This window comes from Tenebrio molitor, chromosome 7 (assembly GCF_963966145.1).
Source record: "Tenebrio molitor chromosome 7, icTenMoli1.1, whole genome shotgun sequence".
Classification (NCBI taxonomy): Eukaryota; Metazoa; Arthropoda; class Insecta; order Coleoptera; family Tenebrionidae; genus Tenebrio; species Tenebrio molitor.
The window spans coordinates 1,847,769-1,864,312 of NC_091052.1; the positions used below are offsets into that span (position 1 = coordinate 1,847,769).

Sequence of the window (16,544 nt, forward strand, 5' to 3'; positions counted from 1 at the left end):
CTGAATTCGGAATTCGCGAATTTTGAGACACCCTGTATATTTTGTGTAATTATGCTGGTTGCCATAAATAAATACCCAGTAAACATCAGTAAATCTTGATGAAATATTCAGGAAACATGTATTTTATTTCTACTAAGGCCAGCCACAAATCCCTACCTCATACGAGGTATAGGTCAGTGCAGCATTAGTAATGTTGCAACCGGTCTGCGGCACTCTATTTGATTTTATTGTCTGCAGTTTTTACACTTTCTTATATGTATTTATACAAGAAATATTTTATTTAATGCTATCTTTATGATAGACATCAATTTACCATATATTATCCGACTTTTAAATATATTTAATAAACTTTCACTTTAAAAGTAGCCCATCATTTATTGTTCTGTTTCAATAAACCGGTATATAATTTGTTGCCCTTTTTTCCAATAACGCTCGAGAAGATCAACTGATTCTGTTATACAAAAGATTAAAAAACAGGAATTACATAATGTAATGTAGGCCACAGAATGCTCTAATTATTATGTGTCCAAGTACGATGTAATCGTAATCAAAACGTTGTTCGCATTAATTTACTTCAGAGCTCAACGTGCGTGAAGGTTTGCACAATATAAATATTTAATCTCCTGAAAAACATTTACAACTGTCATATGTGCTGTCTATTCACGTAATGTACTGGCAGTAACTAAAACGGAGTATTATTGGCAATGTAACTGTTTAAAATTAAAAACTCTTATCGAAGAAGAAGAAGAAAATTTTTTAGTGACTTGAAAACAACAGAATCAGTAATATGTATAATAATTTAAAAAGGCTTTACCCAAGAATGTAAACAATTTTAAAGAAAACCTATCGAAAATAAATAATAGAAAGTAAATTTCTTTGTTTATCCTAACTGGCAAACCACTTGTTCGATTGACTCTTATGTAGATTAGCAAAACAATCAGTTAGTTACATAATGTCCATGTCACTAGCCCACAGCAACAAAAAATTCCTCAAATGGAGGCCCAGTGAATCGTAAATTTGTAGAGGTGCCCATACTCGTCACAGGTTCCTTTCTCTTTGATGACCAAAAGATCTTTTCCAAATTATGGTTCCACTCAAATTTAACTTTAAATTATCTCAATCGCTAAAGCCCAAATGATTTTTATTTTGCACACATTTTTGCAAGTCCAACAGTTAAAACAAAATCATATGATTTAATCTCATTCGAATCTGGCCCAGTTGTTTTAGAAAATATATCCTTCTCCTTCTTGAAATTTGCTGGAATTATGTAACACCTGCAATGGAAACGTCTACTTTACGATCTGTTTCACTTTTTGAAGTGAAAACTTCTTTAGGCGCGCCACATACCTACATTTTATTCCTGGGCAGTGAATTAGTTTCATGCGACACGGTAAAATCGTTCGCAACACAAGCTAAAATCGGAAACTCGTTCGCACCACGACACGGCAAGCTAAAATCAAGGGAGTCGAGTTTTTTAGCGGAGCCAGCAAAAAACAATCAAATGTGTGTCACTTGTCAATTTTAAATTTTCATTGTACAGTTAATTTCAAAATTATCGAGCACACCTCAAAAATCAAGAAGTCCATTTATTACAGTTTTTTTCCACATGTGAAGATGCCTTTTTGAAATTTGAACGTCATATTTTTATATAGTTTAGGTCCGTTTGACAACATAAATGTCGCTGATATTTTAGAGCACCATAATATTGTTTGTTTTATCCTCTCTACACGGTGCTCTTCGCGATGTTATAATATTGGGCTACCCTCCGGATCGACCACCCTTCTAATTTGGAAAGAATGACCACTTTCACGTATTCGGTTAGATTAGGCATTTTGTTCGTCAAAATTGACATTGATCTTTGACAAAAAATGTAAGTGCATTTTACACTGTAGAAAATTAGGTGTACTCTATAATTTTGAAATTAACTGTACGTTGTGTTGTGACCTGACTGACCTCAGTGCAGAGCTGCAGAAGTAACTGTATATATACAGGCTGTGTCAAAAGTCGCGGATACGCGCTTGGAACTTGGAAGTATTCACTTTCGAGTATCCACTACGGTTGTTAGTTTTATTTTATCTAAATTCGTTGAGACACAGTGAGCTTTCAAATGTTAGAATAAGAACCTATCATAACTGAAATTATCTGTGTTATAAACAAAATAGGTGTTCGAAACGAATCAAAAATAAGTTAAGAACAACTCCTAGTGGTTGTAGCGATAAGTATGTTAAAATTAGTCTTCTTCTTTGATGTTAAAGTTTGAGGAAAAATGTCCGAAAACCATTTGGAAACATGCTTATATCACTTGGTAGGCATCACTGAACCCGTGTTTAAAAGGCTGTCCGCGACTTACGACACACCCTGTATACAGGATATTTCACGAGTGATAATGAGCCTGACGTAATTTAAAATGCAACCCATACTATAATTCCGAAAAAAGCTGGCTACTCAAATTAAAATGTCCGGCTTTTTTTTGAAAATGTATTTTGGGTTGAATTTATTATTCCGTTAGGCTCATTATCACTCGTGAAATACCCTGTATAGTTTTGATAAAGACACGACAAATATTGTAAGTTTACAGATGAATGTAGGATTTTATACGTAATTCTCAATTATATGGCTTCAACAATTCATCTATTGGAAAAATTTGTGTAGCAAAATGTGAAGAAGAAAATGGACAAATTATCATAATGCAGGGTATTGCTACGAAAACTTATGTTGTGTTCAATATCATCGTCAAGAAAATAAAACTTAAATATCCAAACCTAACCTCACAAATTTTGCCAGAGTGTACCTCTAAAAGCGGACGTATTTGCAGTTTCTATTGAAAAATACAGATTTTTGATGTTTATTTAAAAACAGCATTGGATTTAAATAATATTAATTATTTATGCCTTGCTCCTTATTCCTCCAAGTCATCCATAATGATATATTTTTTATAGAATAGGTACATATTACTTTAAATCAGTAACGAGCATCAGAGAAGTTTTCACTTCTGTCGTGCGGTCTCTTTTTTTTTGTTACCTTTTACTAAATGTTATAATTAGATCAATATAACATTCAACTGATTTTTTTTAAATTGGTCACCATGTTATGGTAACACTTTGTATATTTTAACGGAATCACATTTTGGTGGAGGTGCCGGTTTAGATCCTTCCTTTGAAGATTTGAATTCATTCAACACCACCCCACTAATAGTTAATTTATGATTTCTTAATTATATTTTAAACGATGTGACTAACCCTTTAATGTGTCAGTGTTTTTACCTCACCATTCACACAGCAAGTTCTGCTCTCTCTCTTCTCTTACTTCTTGTGTGTGACTAACAAGCAATACACATACCTACCTTGCAATACTTGCAGCATATATAAACATATTATTTAATCGAAGTAGCTCCTAGTTTTTGGTCTGTTCACCTCGTTCATCTTTAATCTCATCGGAAATCATAAAATTAATCCCGTGGAGAACGCGCAAAATGGCAAAATTTTATAGAGATGAAAATTCGGCAACACAATAAACAAGTGCTGTGGCTCCAAGACGTCTGGCGTCTATTGAACTACGTTATTCCCGAATCCCTGCTGGCACACTTTCACCCGACATTGGTCGGGATATTTCGCTATCACAAATAGTTGAAGTAGTTTTAAAAAAATGGCACAATACATGCATTCGATATTCAATCTACGAATTGGTTGGTTTATTTTGGTCGTCATCAATTTTGTAAGTTTGTTTATTTACTAATCGCTTTATCGTACAAATTTTGTGTTGACAGATTTTCGGTATTTGTGGAATCGTCATGTGCACTTTAAAACTCAAACATGGAAGTGAACAAGCAAGGGAAGATTTTTTCAAACTGTCGATAGTGTTCGCGACGTGCAATCTCGTTCTCAGTGTACTTCTGCTAGTCTCAGTGATCAAGGTAAAACGATCATGATCAAATTCTCTTTTGCCAACAGATATTTTCAGAACAACCAAAAATATGCCTTTCTCTGTGCTTTCCTCAGCTTTTTGAGTTTGTTCTCGGCTGTAATACACGTCGAAATTGGGACAACCTCCAATGTTACTTTTATTATAGTCTTCGTCATCGTTGGTAAGTTGCTTCTTTAAATTTACTCTATCGCTTTATTACCATCATTGGTAATTATGTTTTATTATTATTGCCAAATCAACACGTTAAATGCTATTATCTATCATACACAAGAATTTATTGGCTCTAGACAACTACAAAAAAAATTACTAGTATTGCTAGGTGAAAACTAATTATTTTTTCAGGAGCATTGTTCCTATTTTGGTTCTGTATTTATGCCGCGTACCAGGTGCTCTATGAGCACAAGCAGGCAATGGAAGATGAAAATTTGTCACCGATCTGGTAAGCAACAAATAAGAAAAAATACAATAGTTTTTAGCATTGTTCAGTTTTAATCTGAAAAACCCCCAATACACCTTTGTCCACTCCGTATGAAACTTTCGAATTAACAGTTTTTTTTCAGAACAAATCTAAGTATCTATTAATAATGAAAAATAAAGTGGAGGACACAATGCCGTATGGTAAATAAATGTTATAATGAAACAGTGGCACAACAATATCTGTTTAATAAATCTGTGCCAATCTTAAATTCAGAATGTCGGAGTATTGAAAATTTCTCGTTCAAGATATTTTACTTCACTTTATTCATTATGCATAAAAGACTTCTTGCTTCTTGTGTGCTTAGTACCTGTTTGTGAATGAATGGTAATTTATTGTACATTAATTACAAACCTAATAAAATCAAAATATATTTTACAATTTATTATTATAGCACTGTTTTCTAAACTCTGTGACAAAAATAAAACAATCATGTTTTACAATCAATGTGGGTTTGTTACGCGACCGCTAAATAATATGAGATTTTCTTTAAGAACTATGTAAAATAAAAACGGATGGTCAACGTCAAAGTAGAATACGTAAGGAGGTCCAAAGAAGCCAATTCTGTCCACACCTATAACTGAAGAATTACGAAGGTTTTAGGAACAATTTCCAGAATTAAGTGGCTTAGAGAAAGCTAAAGAAAGACGAAAGTAGGAAGTTTGAAATTGATGGTGGTTATTTACACATAAATGGATTTATGATGAACATATTAAGTACATATACAGGGTGTTATTGAAATGCCTGACAAAATTTTAACCACGCGCTACTCTCTTCATGTAAAACTCGGAAAAAATATTTAAAAATGTCAAAAACTAAAATGACATTTATTTCCGCACATTTTAAAAATACACCCTGTTTATCATATTTTATAAAACGTACACCATCGCATTGGCGTACTTTTTATAAAATATTATATACATGGTGTATTTTTAAGATGTGCCGAAATTTTACCTACGAGGTTGTGGGACACCGTAAAAGACCTAAAGCAATTAAAAAAAATTGTAGCTCAAAAAAATATGTCATTTTATTTTTTGACAGAGAATTTTTTAAATATTTTTTCCGAGTTCTACATGAAGCCAGTAGCTCGTGGTTAAAATCTGGTCACACATTTCAATAACACCCTGTATACAGTGTATACCGGGTGTCTTACTAAATTAACTAATAACAATATCAGGCATGTGACAGTAGCTGCTGGCATTATTTCAGTTTTGGCATTAGGGGAAATAAAACAAAAATTCGTGATAAACATTTTTACTTAAATTTATGATCCAGTGACTCTTCCAACAAACGTAATTAAGTTTTGGAACTTTATGTAAAAAACGAATGGACGATTTGCGTTGAAGACCTTCATTTCAGAGAAACCAATTTGGAATTCGATTTTCACTGTAGCAAATAATTACAACAATAATAAAATACTGCGTTCATTTAAATAAAAGAAATAAGCACAGAGAAAAATTAGCAAAGCAATTACTCTTTAGAGTGCTATAAACAAAACAAGCTACAAATTTAAATTGTTTTCAAATGGTTTTAAAATTTGTATTGAAACTAATTTTGCCAATACGTTTGTGATAATACATTTTGGATAACAAGTGCTAGCCTATTAGCTCTATAAAATTCTACTGATAAGGAAAATTAACTGTTATTGGGTAGAAAAGGGAAGCTGGTATGCGTCGTACACAGTCTATAAAATTTTTGGCCTGTATTCGACGCAAAAACTATTTTTCAACACTTTTTGGCAATAAAATTCTTCCTCCGAATAGGACAAGATTTTTAGTGGTGATGTAAAAAATGAATGGGTGATCAGCCACGAAGATTTTTGGATTTACGTTTGGATACTCGATTGAAAGTCGAACTGCCTGAACTGAAATAAAAAATTTGGATCAACTTCATTTCAATATAAAGCGTCATAATAAACTACTGAAATATACCAATGAATGAAACTACAGACGCAATTTTATCGTACAGAATACTGTACTTATAGCAATTAAGAAAGCGTTTGTCAATATATTTCGTTTTATCACTTTATCGTTTTTAAACAAATGTCAGCTTATTTGCCTAAACTAGGTGAGGAAACTCTTCCTCCAAAAAGAACAACACATTTTTAGCTTTAGTTTAGAATATGAAAGAATTGCAGATTTTGGGATCAGGATAAGTTAGAAGCTCTTCATAAACTGTAAAAAATACATGAAGGTGTTTCATTAAAAAATGTTTAAGCTAAAAAAATTTATTAAATCATACACAAATAATTATACAGCAAATGGCATTCTCTTTGCGTTAAAAATATTTGTCAGCTTTAAAAGGTATTACACTTGCCGAGGAATAAAACTAAGTTATTTGTCTTCAACTTCAAGTAGAATAAAAATGGATGATCTGCGTTAAATTTTTGAATGTTCTTGTACTGAGGTGGTAGACTTAAGGTAACCACAACTGATGCTAAAATGTAACAAAAAATTACGTTTACATATCAGAGTCAAGAACTAATTTGGCTTTTTTTAATTTGGAAATAAAAATATGAAACTTGAAAATTTTTAATATAATATTTTGGTATTTCCTGAACAAAATAAAAACAACATTTTTCTGTCAAGTTTCAACAAACCTTGCAAGTTTCATATTTTTACAGAGCCACAAATTAGCAAACTAGATTCTTGATCCACTCAATATACAGTAATTGAGAAAAGCAAAGAATAGACCACAAAGAACACCCTACTTAAAATTAACTCTACCAATAAATGCTACCAAAGACTTAATTTTTATGTAGTACAAAAATGGTCTGTCTACGTGAACTGTATACTTTGGTGGCTGTTCAGCTGATTCCAGGATAAGAACTGCAAACAACGACTTATTAGTCTAAATTCTATATGTGGCCTCGCATTTTTATTAACAAAATAATATTACAACAATTATAAATTAAGTAGGAAACACTGGAAAACTTTACTAATTTACCGACGACCGTTAAGTTGTTGCTACTGTAAAGGTAGTAAAACCCTCCCAGCAAACAAGATAGTACTATTGGACTTTAAGTAAAACAAGAAAGGCTGTCGAACAAAAAATGTATAAACCAATTTTCTAACCAAATAAATTCTCGATTCTACGTATCCTAGAAAAAATTATAAAAACTAATTAGTGTCCTAGTGGAGTGATTACTGATTATTTGTTAAAATTATTTTGGAACTTTTGAACTGGCAAGAAGCGTACCTAGTCGAGGAAGATGCAGATGATGTCATTTCTATTATTGTTAGAACTTACTAACGGCAAACTTATTTTGGAGTTATTTTGCATCCACAGAGCAATATACAGGGTGATATTGAAAGTTGTACAGATATTTTAACCACGAGTTACTGGCTTCATGTAGAACTCGGAAAAAATATCTAAAAATTCTGTCAAAAAAAAAATGAAATTTATTATTTTACCTAAAATTTTTTTGATTGCTTTTAGTCAACTACGTTGTCAAACAACCTCGTAGGTAAAATTTCGGCACATTTTAAAAATACACCCTGTATATCATATTTTATAAAACGTACACTAATGCGGTTTCCTTGTTTTAAAGCATATTTCCTATAGGTTACTTCGCATTGGCGTACATTTCATAAAACATTATATACAGGGTGTATTTTTTAAATGTGCCGAAATTTTACCTACGAGGTTGTAGGACAACGTAGAAAACTAAAAGCAATTAAAAAAAATTGTAACTCAAAAAATAAATGTCATTTTATTTATTGACATAGAATTTTTTAGATATTTTTTCCCAGTTCTACATGTAGCCAGTAGCTCGTGGTTAAAATATTTGTACAACTTTCAATAACACCCTGTATTAACAATAAAAATTCCCAAATAAATTTTGCACATTATACAGTCGCGATTGATTTATTTAGAAATAGTGGAGGCTACACAGGTCTTTACTGGTAATAACTCGATAGGGAAATCTTCATTTGCTGTATAATTTTAGCGCAAATTTAAAGTTAAATTCTTTGCACTGTTTCATGTACAAATTCGTTGCTTGGTAGTTCAATTAGAGTGATTAATACAGAATGAAACTAAAAATTAATACTGTTAATTCACCTTTTTAGTATGCAAGAAGCATTTACCGTGTTAATCTAGTCGACAGAAACGCAAGCAAATTCGTTTCAACTGAAAACGCGAGAAATATGCAAATACAACTTAAAAAAAAATCTCTCTCAAACTCGTTTTCAGCGTAAACCTTGCTTTCGCAGCAACAAACATTTTCCCCTTGTTAATTTGATGCAAGTGCATCTAGATTAAGGAAACGCACGACTGTTGCACCAAGTAGGATTTGCCAGTCGCATCTCACTGTTTACCTTATCTGGACACACGTTTCGTAACATTTTTTACCTGCAGTCGCCGCAGCCGCTTCGGTACCAGTTTCAGTGACATTAATGAAGGCCTTTTGAATGACATCACTGATAGCCAGATCGCCTTTTTTACCTGCAAGTCCGCTCAAATCGGCCTCGTCTGAAAAGGCCTTATTTATTCCCAGCTGTAACAAAATTATGTGACACTCTGGGAACGCTAAAATGTTATCGGCTCACGTTTTGTAAGATTTTTTTCAACTGGATTTTGTTCTCGACGGTAAATTTAGGCAACGAAACGCTGACCCGTTCTTGGGTGAATCTCGGAGCGGCGAACACATTTTCAATTTGACTTTCGAGAGCCGCCAGACCTTCTTTTTCGTTTGGCAGGACGATGACCATCGACAGGTCATCACCTTCGTAGGGCATTTCCAAGAATTTGGCTTTCAGTTCTGGACTTTCGTAGTAATTGTATACATCAGTGTTGTGCATCATGTCGACCTGAACAACATCTTTAGCTGTCTTGTAGAAGTCCCTTTTGATGGTCGAGTCGGATTCGAAGGGATACACCCATTTCCCTTTGAAGTACAAAGCGTTTATCAGAATAATTCTGGTATCGGGTCCCAAAATGTTAGGATCAATCAGGTTCTGTATTTTGTTGTTGGTCTGTTTCCCAACCCAGCTGTTAATGGTATTGGCAGCATCTACCTTCTGTGTAAATTCTATGTTTTCTATTCCGGATTGAAACACTGTAGAGGCTTTATTTTTAAAATCTTCCTTTAGGGGATAACCGTCTTTTACATATATTTTGTTGGCTGTGTGAAGAGCATATTTGTCGTTTCCTTTTAGAGTAGGGAGCAGGGTTGCATAGACCGCTTCTGTTTTTTCAGTGCTATTTGGTAAACGCAAACCAGCACGAATTTCATAAGCTGTTTCGTCTTTAGCCCCAGAGTGTGTCAAAGCCAATACTGTTTCAATTGAAAAGGGGCTAACCAGAAAATTGCCTTGGTTTTCTTTCAACACTTCCTACAAAACAAAACCAAAAATAAATCATACAGTTCCTGTGTTTTAATCACAGATCCACTTAAAATTACCTGATATCTCTTTTAAAGATAATTCACAATCATGACACGAAGCAAAAATTACAAACTTCTGAATAATCCAAGGTGAAACAAAGTTATGCATAAATGTGGCTTAAAAATTTGTTTAAAATGTTTCAATATTTTTAAAACGATCGCTTATCATATCAAAATGGCAACGCATTGTTGCAACAGAAATATTTGTGCAATGAATTACATTACCCTTCTTTATTTACTGGACTCGTTTCCTTGCAATTATTTTTGCATTCTACAAAACTAATTGATTGAATGATCAATTATGTGCATATTCAAATAGAAATCTTGTTCATTCATCTATAAAAATTATTTAATTAAGGTTAACTCGTTTTTAAACAAACAGCAATATTTTTGAACTTGATGGAAAAATCTGTTATTGCAAAAGTCCTAATCGTCAGATTTTAAATAATTCCAGTGGTTTATAAACAAAAAGAGTTTTTGATTTGTTACTTTTTTCTTGCAATTTACTCCATTTATTGTAACACCAAAAGCATCACTTCCATTTTTTAACGCAGGACTGACTACCAGAGGGATACAAGAACTTTTTATTGACCAATTATAAGTTTGAACAATTTCTTACATCCAAAAATGTTGCAACTTGGTAGATCCTTACGGTCATTTTTAGTACTAGTGTAAATAATATTTTTTCCAATGTACAAGGTGATCAAGAAGGACTGTTTGAGTTGGTAATACTGAATTTTTTAAATGTCATAATCGGAGTAACTTCCGGTTGCATTCGAGTAGTTGAACGATACTTTAAAATACGGAAAAAGCCAATTGATAGTTTCGTATTTGGAGTTTAATTTCTTTTTACCGTTGAATTCTACTTCCATAACCTAATTTTTCTCGCTTTTCCTATTACGTCAGATATACCATCAAATCAAAACCATATACGGTTGCAGTGTTACAAATAGTCGAATACAAAATGTTCTTAATTGTATTGCCAACTTAAACAGTTCTTCCTGATCACTTTGTATTAATTACTTTCGCTAAGGTGATTGGTTAAGACATTATCTAAACGAGGACGGTTGGTTATAAATTTCAAAAACTATTTTTAATTTATCTTAGTGTTTACCACTTAACTTTGTAGATCAGTAAAGGCGAGAGAAGAGTCAACAATAAATGTTTTTCCAAACATGGGTTTCTTACATTTTAATACTTTTTTATTTTTGCGTTCAAAATGTCACCGGCACATTCAAGCTGCAAGAAGTGTTTAGATGGTCCGCAGTAGACTATGCTTATCCCGATGAGTATACCAGGGCTCAAGCAATTGCAACACAAAGGTTTGTTCCAGAAAATAATTTGCCCGTTGGAATTGAAATTTGGAATGACAAATTGTTTGTGACTGTGCCAAGGTGGAGAGTAGGTAAGAAAAAATTACAATTTCAAATTAACAGACATCGTTTTAAGATGCTAATTAACACCAGACACTGATAATCCGAAATTGCTTTGCTGCTTATTAAAAACCCATCAAAATCGAATTTCTTCCAAATTTTCTTAAGTTAATTTAAGGTTAACAGACTGGTGGTAATGTACAAAGTATTATTTAATTTACTCTGACATAAATTTGAGCTGATATTTGGAAAAATAGAATTTTTGGTTTGGAAGATACAGTTGGTTGCAAAAAAAACGGGAAATGAACATTTTCCCAATGTAAATTTGGTTTTGTTCATTTGTTAATTAATTGTCTACCGCACAATACCTATCAAATAATTTTAAAAATGTAATTGAATTTTGACAATAATTCTACTCTATCTCTTGCAAGAAGGTTTCACACTATGAAAAAAATGTGTCAATTTTATTCTGACAGTTCCCGTTTTTTTTTTGCAACCAACTGTACAGTCGAATGCCAAACATTTTGGTCGTCAAAGTCACTAAAAAATTATTCGTTTATGTCAGAATTTTGTAATTTACACTGTGTAATCAAGGCTTATTGTCACAAAATGTCAAAAATAATTTAAACGTCAATTAGTAGCATCATGAGCCTGACATCGTCGCGCCAATGTCACAATTAACGTCAAATAAATAATGTAAAGGTTAAGATCGATTTGCAATTGAGTATTTCAAAGTTTCTCAAAAAATGCCATTGACTGTATCAGCAAACAAAAGAGTAAGTACTATTCCGGACACGGAATCTTGGCCGTAACTGACATTTAATTGACAAATATGTGTGAACTGGCCTTTATTGAATATAACCCAACTTTTGACTCGATAATGCTATTTCCTTGCTTTTGTGATGTCAGAATAAAAACTTCAAAGTGATTTTTAATAATTGTCATTTATTAATGACACTAATGATGGCTTTACATAATTTTTTTTTAGAAATATCAAAAAAATGTTGGCCAAGATTCCGTGTCTGGAACCTACAAGTTAAGATATGTTTAAAATCTACAAGAAAAAAATACTTTTTCTGTTCAACAGCGTCAGAATTTGAGAAATTTCTCCTGTGTGAGCGGGTTTTGATAAATGCCACAACTTGTCAAAACGAAACGTCAAGCTAATTTTACAGATTTTAAGCGATTTGGGAGCTCGTCGAACAAAAAAACGTTGTATCACAAGCCCAAAAACTGTCATTTTGCAAGTGAAAGCCGACAATTGTTTCAAGCAAAAGAACTAATTTTTGTTAAAATATTACCGGATAGGGAATTTATTTTTCTTCCAATGGCAACATCGACCATCACGAAAAATTATTAAAATTTAAAAATCAAGTAGTTCAAAAATCAAGTATCAAAAATTCCACATGACACTCAGTACCACCAACCTAAAATCTTTCATTAAAAATTCCTGTATGGAATTCACTGTTTCAAGACGATTTGGGCGTATGAAAAATTTAGACGGAAGCCGAAAAATAAGTATTATGCACTTTGGACAGCTGGAAAAACCAAAATAAGATAAAGACAGTTTTGTAATGCATTTTCCCAGTCTGTTCATTCAAATTAACAGAATATTTTAAAAAACAGTGCTTAAGATTTTGTTCATGTTTTGAAGCGCTCTTATCAAATATAAATTTTCCGAAACTAATGAAGGAAGTTGATAAAGTCCTTGTCTAGAAATAGTCAATTTTGACTTAAATTGTAAATCATTTTACAATAGGACAGCAAACCGTCTTATAACTACCATAATACCCTCTAACTTTATTGCCCCTTTGTTGTGCAGTGCCGACTCAAAAAAGAGCAAACATCAGGTAAAGTAACAGCCCCTATTTATTTATGGAATTATTTATGGTAGTTATAAGACGATTTTCTCTCCTATTGTAAAATGATTTACAATTTAAGTCAAAATTGACTATTTCTAGACGAGGACTTTACATTCGTTCATTAGTTCCGGACATAAAATCATAATTAGAAAATCATTGAATGCAAGAATTGAACAATGTAAATGATTGTAGGTATTCCATCAACTCTAAATTACATCTCACTTCACAACCTCGGAACCAAATCCCCTCGTTTAATCCCGTACCCAGATTGGCAATCCAACGAGCTAGCCAACTGTGAATCAGGTTTGACCACTGTCTATCGTATAAAAGCCGACGCCTGTGACAGACTGTGGGTCCTCGACACTGGTACTTTCGGCATAGGCAACACCACGCAAAACCCCTGTCCATACACCCTCAACGTATTCGATTTATTCACAAACCGAAGAATTCGAAGGTACAGATTCCGCCCCGAAGACACCAACTCCAACACCTTCATTGCTAACATCGCCGTCGATTTGGGAAACAGCTGTGACGATGCTTTTGCCTACATGAGCGACGAGCTAGGCTACGGATTGATTGTGTACTCGTGGCTAGAAAACAAGTCTTGGAGGTTCAATCATGGCTATTTCCTGCCGGATCCTCTGGCCGGAGACTTTAACATCGGAGGCCTGAACTTCCAGTGGTTCGAGGAAGGGATTTTTGGGTTGTCTTTGTCACCAGTTCTGACAAGCGGAGAGAGAATTTTGTACTTTAGCCCGTTGGCGAGCAATAGAGAGTTTGCCGTGTCCACGCGAGTTCTGCAGAATAGTTCCAAAGTCGAGAACAGTTATCATGAATTCATTGCCTTGCCGGGACGAGGACCTAACGGACATGTCACAGCAAAAGTGATGAGCGAAGAGGGGATCCAATTATTTAATCTGATAGACAGAAATGCGATAGGTTGCTGGAATTCCGCAGATCCATACCATTGTACCAATATTGACATTGTCGACAAGGACGACACCAGACTAATTTTCCCCAGCGATATTAAAATTGACAATAGTGGATACGTTTGGGTCATGTCGGACAAAATGTCAAATTTTCTCCTCTCCAGCTTAGATTTCGATGACATCAATTTCAGAATATTTGTCGCTCCATTGAATGTCCTCATCGATAATACAAAATGTAACGTAAAAACGCATCAATAAAGTATTTATAACCTGACGAATTGTTAATACATTTTTTTATTCAAGCCTCGAGGCACGAGCAAAATGTGAGTGTTTTCAAAAAGCGTAGTTTCACGATGGGTAAAAACGATGGTACAGCGATGTCCTTGGTCACTGACCGTTAAAGATTCAAATACATTATGATGACAAGATGTTGGTTAATAAAAATTTGAATGATTTATCTTCACTTGAAAATCTAAACCAGTTTCGTTTGTGTATACTTATTTAAATGACATTGTAGCAGCTTACTTTGTAGAGAGCGGCTGTAAACAAGTTGTTGCCAGTGGTGAATTCTTGCAAAGCAACTTCCTCAGCCGTGGCCAAAGCTAGAGTCAACGCCATTATAATCAAGGTTTTCATTTTTCTGAAAAATATAACGCCTCATTAGATATGGTTGTAAATAAAACATCTACGGTCAAGGATGTTGGTTATGCAAACGGTTAATGGAAGTCGGGGAATTTTACGATTCCGAGTATTAAAATTTATCAGTAATTAATAATTGTGTGATAAGCAAATCATAAGCACATGACAACTGGAAAGAACGATTTGTTATTACACATATTTACAACTGCAAATGCAATTTCCTTGAGACTTCCCAAGCTTTACAGTAAAAAAACCAACGACCTTCTACATTCTTTACAGGTAAATAATATCTATGTATAAAGAAGAAACAACTACATCATCAGATTAAAGAATTGAAAAGTGTGGAACTACTTATTAAATACCTAATTTTCAATGTTGTCTAGTACAAGAATTTTGCATAATTTCAAAAATATGTAGTTAAAAATACATTAATTCAAACCTGCCGCTAGCTATTCATGTATTATTGATATTTGTGAACATACCGGCGAAAAGCTACAGATAACATTGTTATTATGATTTTTATGTCTTTTCAGCAAACGTAAAGTGAACAATTTATCTAGCGGTCGTAATGTTTCAATCGTGATGCAGTAATAAAAAGAAACTTTTTTTCAAAAATTGTCAAAATGTACTTACAATTTTGTCTCAAAATTGACTGCGTAACACTTAAATGAAATTAAACTGGGCCCATATAACGTGAATCGAACTCTAAACAAGCAAATAAGAATCGAAGTAAAAACGAAAACAAACCTCGCTCTTCCACTTATTTGCTTAAACGAACAACGTTTGTTAATGATTCAGCGTCAAGAGTGTCTTCATATTGGTTGTACCCCCACCGTTTTAAAAAGAAGATAATCTAAATGTAATACGTCAAGGAGTTCCATCGCTTCTGCTAAATCCAATGTTTCCAATGCATTTTTTCCACGAAATGTTATTGTTTTCTTTTTTACATCGCCACAAGGAATAATCATAATCTGCTGTGTTGTAGAAAATTATAGAATATATATTTCAATTTACTGAATTTTTTTATTCTTTAGAGAGAGCAACGAGAAAAGTGAAAACCGCGGTCCCTGGGCTAATATGTACCTATTTAAATGACTTATGTAGAATTGTATTGCAGCTTTTATAACTTAAGTTCCTAATTGAGTGATACAATTATAAATGAGTGATTTATTGAGATTGATTATTTTATTTTTATTTTTTTTTAGTTACTAACGTAAGCTCAGATTAGAAAAATTTTAATAGTCGTTTATTTGACGAGTTCGTGTGTAAATTGGGTTTTTTTGGCACACGAACAAGTTGAATACAAGGTTTTTTTGTTCGACGAGCCCCTTAAAGGCTCCAAATCGCTTAAAATCTTTAAAACTAGCATGACGTTTCGTTTTGACAATTGGTGACATTTATCAAAATCCGTTCACACAGTAGAAAATTCTCAAATTCTGACAGTATCGAACAAAAAACTGAAACTGAAAATTAATTTTTTCGTCGAAAAATTAAAATGCGACCCGCATTTAATTACAATAAAATAGCAAAAAATATCTTTAAAAAAAATTAAAAAAATGCTTTGACGAACAAAACCGTCAATTTAATGAAATTCATTATTTAAATCATTATTAAGTGAATAATAATGTAACAACATATTAACAAATTTTAATCGCTGTTCATGTAAGCGCTGGTTTTCATGGTCACCATGCATAATCTAGTACCTAATATACAGGGTGATTCAAAACGAACGCACCAACTACTATAGCTGACTCAAGTTGCAAAAAACCACTTGTCATTTGCAACAGCATTTTTTTCATATTTTTGAACCAAATAAAGGCACAAAGGGATCAGAAAATAATAGTTTGGGTTGAATATTTTCTATATAAGTACAGTTTAAAAGTAATTTCAAATGACTAATGCCATAAAAGTGCTGTTGCAAATGCAAAGTGGTTTTTTGCAACTTGAGTCAACTTT

The 16,544-nt window shown here is 33.2% G+C and overlaps 3 protein-coding genes across 11 annotated transcripts in view; 2 read left to right on the plus strand and 1 right to left on the minus strand.

Annotated features, from left to right (window-relative positions):
- The window catches only part of LOC138135597 (uncharacterized), a 9,028-nt gene extending 4,117 nt beyond the window's left edge, over positions 1–4,911 (plus strand). Inside the window, exons 1-5 of one of the 3 annotated variants that reach the window (XM_069054367.1) lie at positions 3,312–3,714; positions 3,767–3,913; positions 3,961–4,084; positions 4,267–4,363; positions 4,485–4,911. In XM_069054367.1, the coding sequence (XP_068910468.1) occupies positions 3,646–3,714; positions 3,767–3,913; positions 3,961–4,084; positions 4,267–4,363; position 4,485 (438 nt within the window). In that variant the 5' untranslated portion in view covers positions 3,312–3,645 and the 3' untranslated portion in view covers positions 4,486–4,911. Of the gene's footprint in view, positions 1–3,311; positions 3,715–3,766; positions 3,914–3,960; positions 4,085–4,266 lie in introns of those variants that run through there. The other 2 variants (XR_011161022.1, XM_069054366.1) reach the window with 2 other exon arrangements.
- On the minus strand, positions 4,769–15,452 carry LOC138135596 (serine protease inhibitor 3/4-like). 7 transcript variants are annotated; one of them, XM_069054361.1, is made up of 5 exons: positions 15,222–15,388; positions 14,475–14,589; positions 8,950–9,735; positions 8,753–8,897; positions 4,769–4,979 (listed from the first exon to the last, which is right to left on the minus strand). In XM_069054361.1, exons 2-5 carry the CDS (start codon positions 14,583–14,585, stop codon positions 4,843–4,845), a joined length of 1,179 nt encoding a protein of 392 aa, XP_068910462.1. In that variant the 5' UTR covers positions 14,586–14,589; positions 15,222–15,388; the 3' UTR covers positions 4,769–4,842. The 7 variants fall into 7 exon arrangements, with proteins under 7 accessions (XP_068910462.1, XP_068910466.1, XP_068910460.1 ...); XM_069054365.1 differs by lacking the exon at positions 4,769–4,979 and adding an exon at positions 5,638–5,785; XM_069054359.1 differs by lacking the exon at positions 4,769–4,979 and adding an exon at positions 5,810–6,263 and having other exon boundaries at positions 15,336–15,452.
- On the plus strand, positions 10,840–14,223 carry y (L-dopachrome tautomerase yellow). Its single transcript, XM_069054357.1, has 2 exons — positions 10,840–11,190; positions 13,213–14,223. Exons 1-2 carry the CDS (start codon positions 10,947–10,949, stop codon positions 14,205–14,207), a joined length of 1,239 nt encoding a protein of 412 aa, XP_068910458.1. The 5' UTR covers positions 10,840–10,946; the 3' UTR covers positions 14,208–14,223.
- Positions 15,453–16,544: the final 1,092 nt, after the last annotated feature.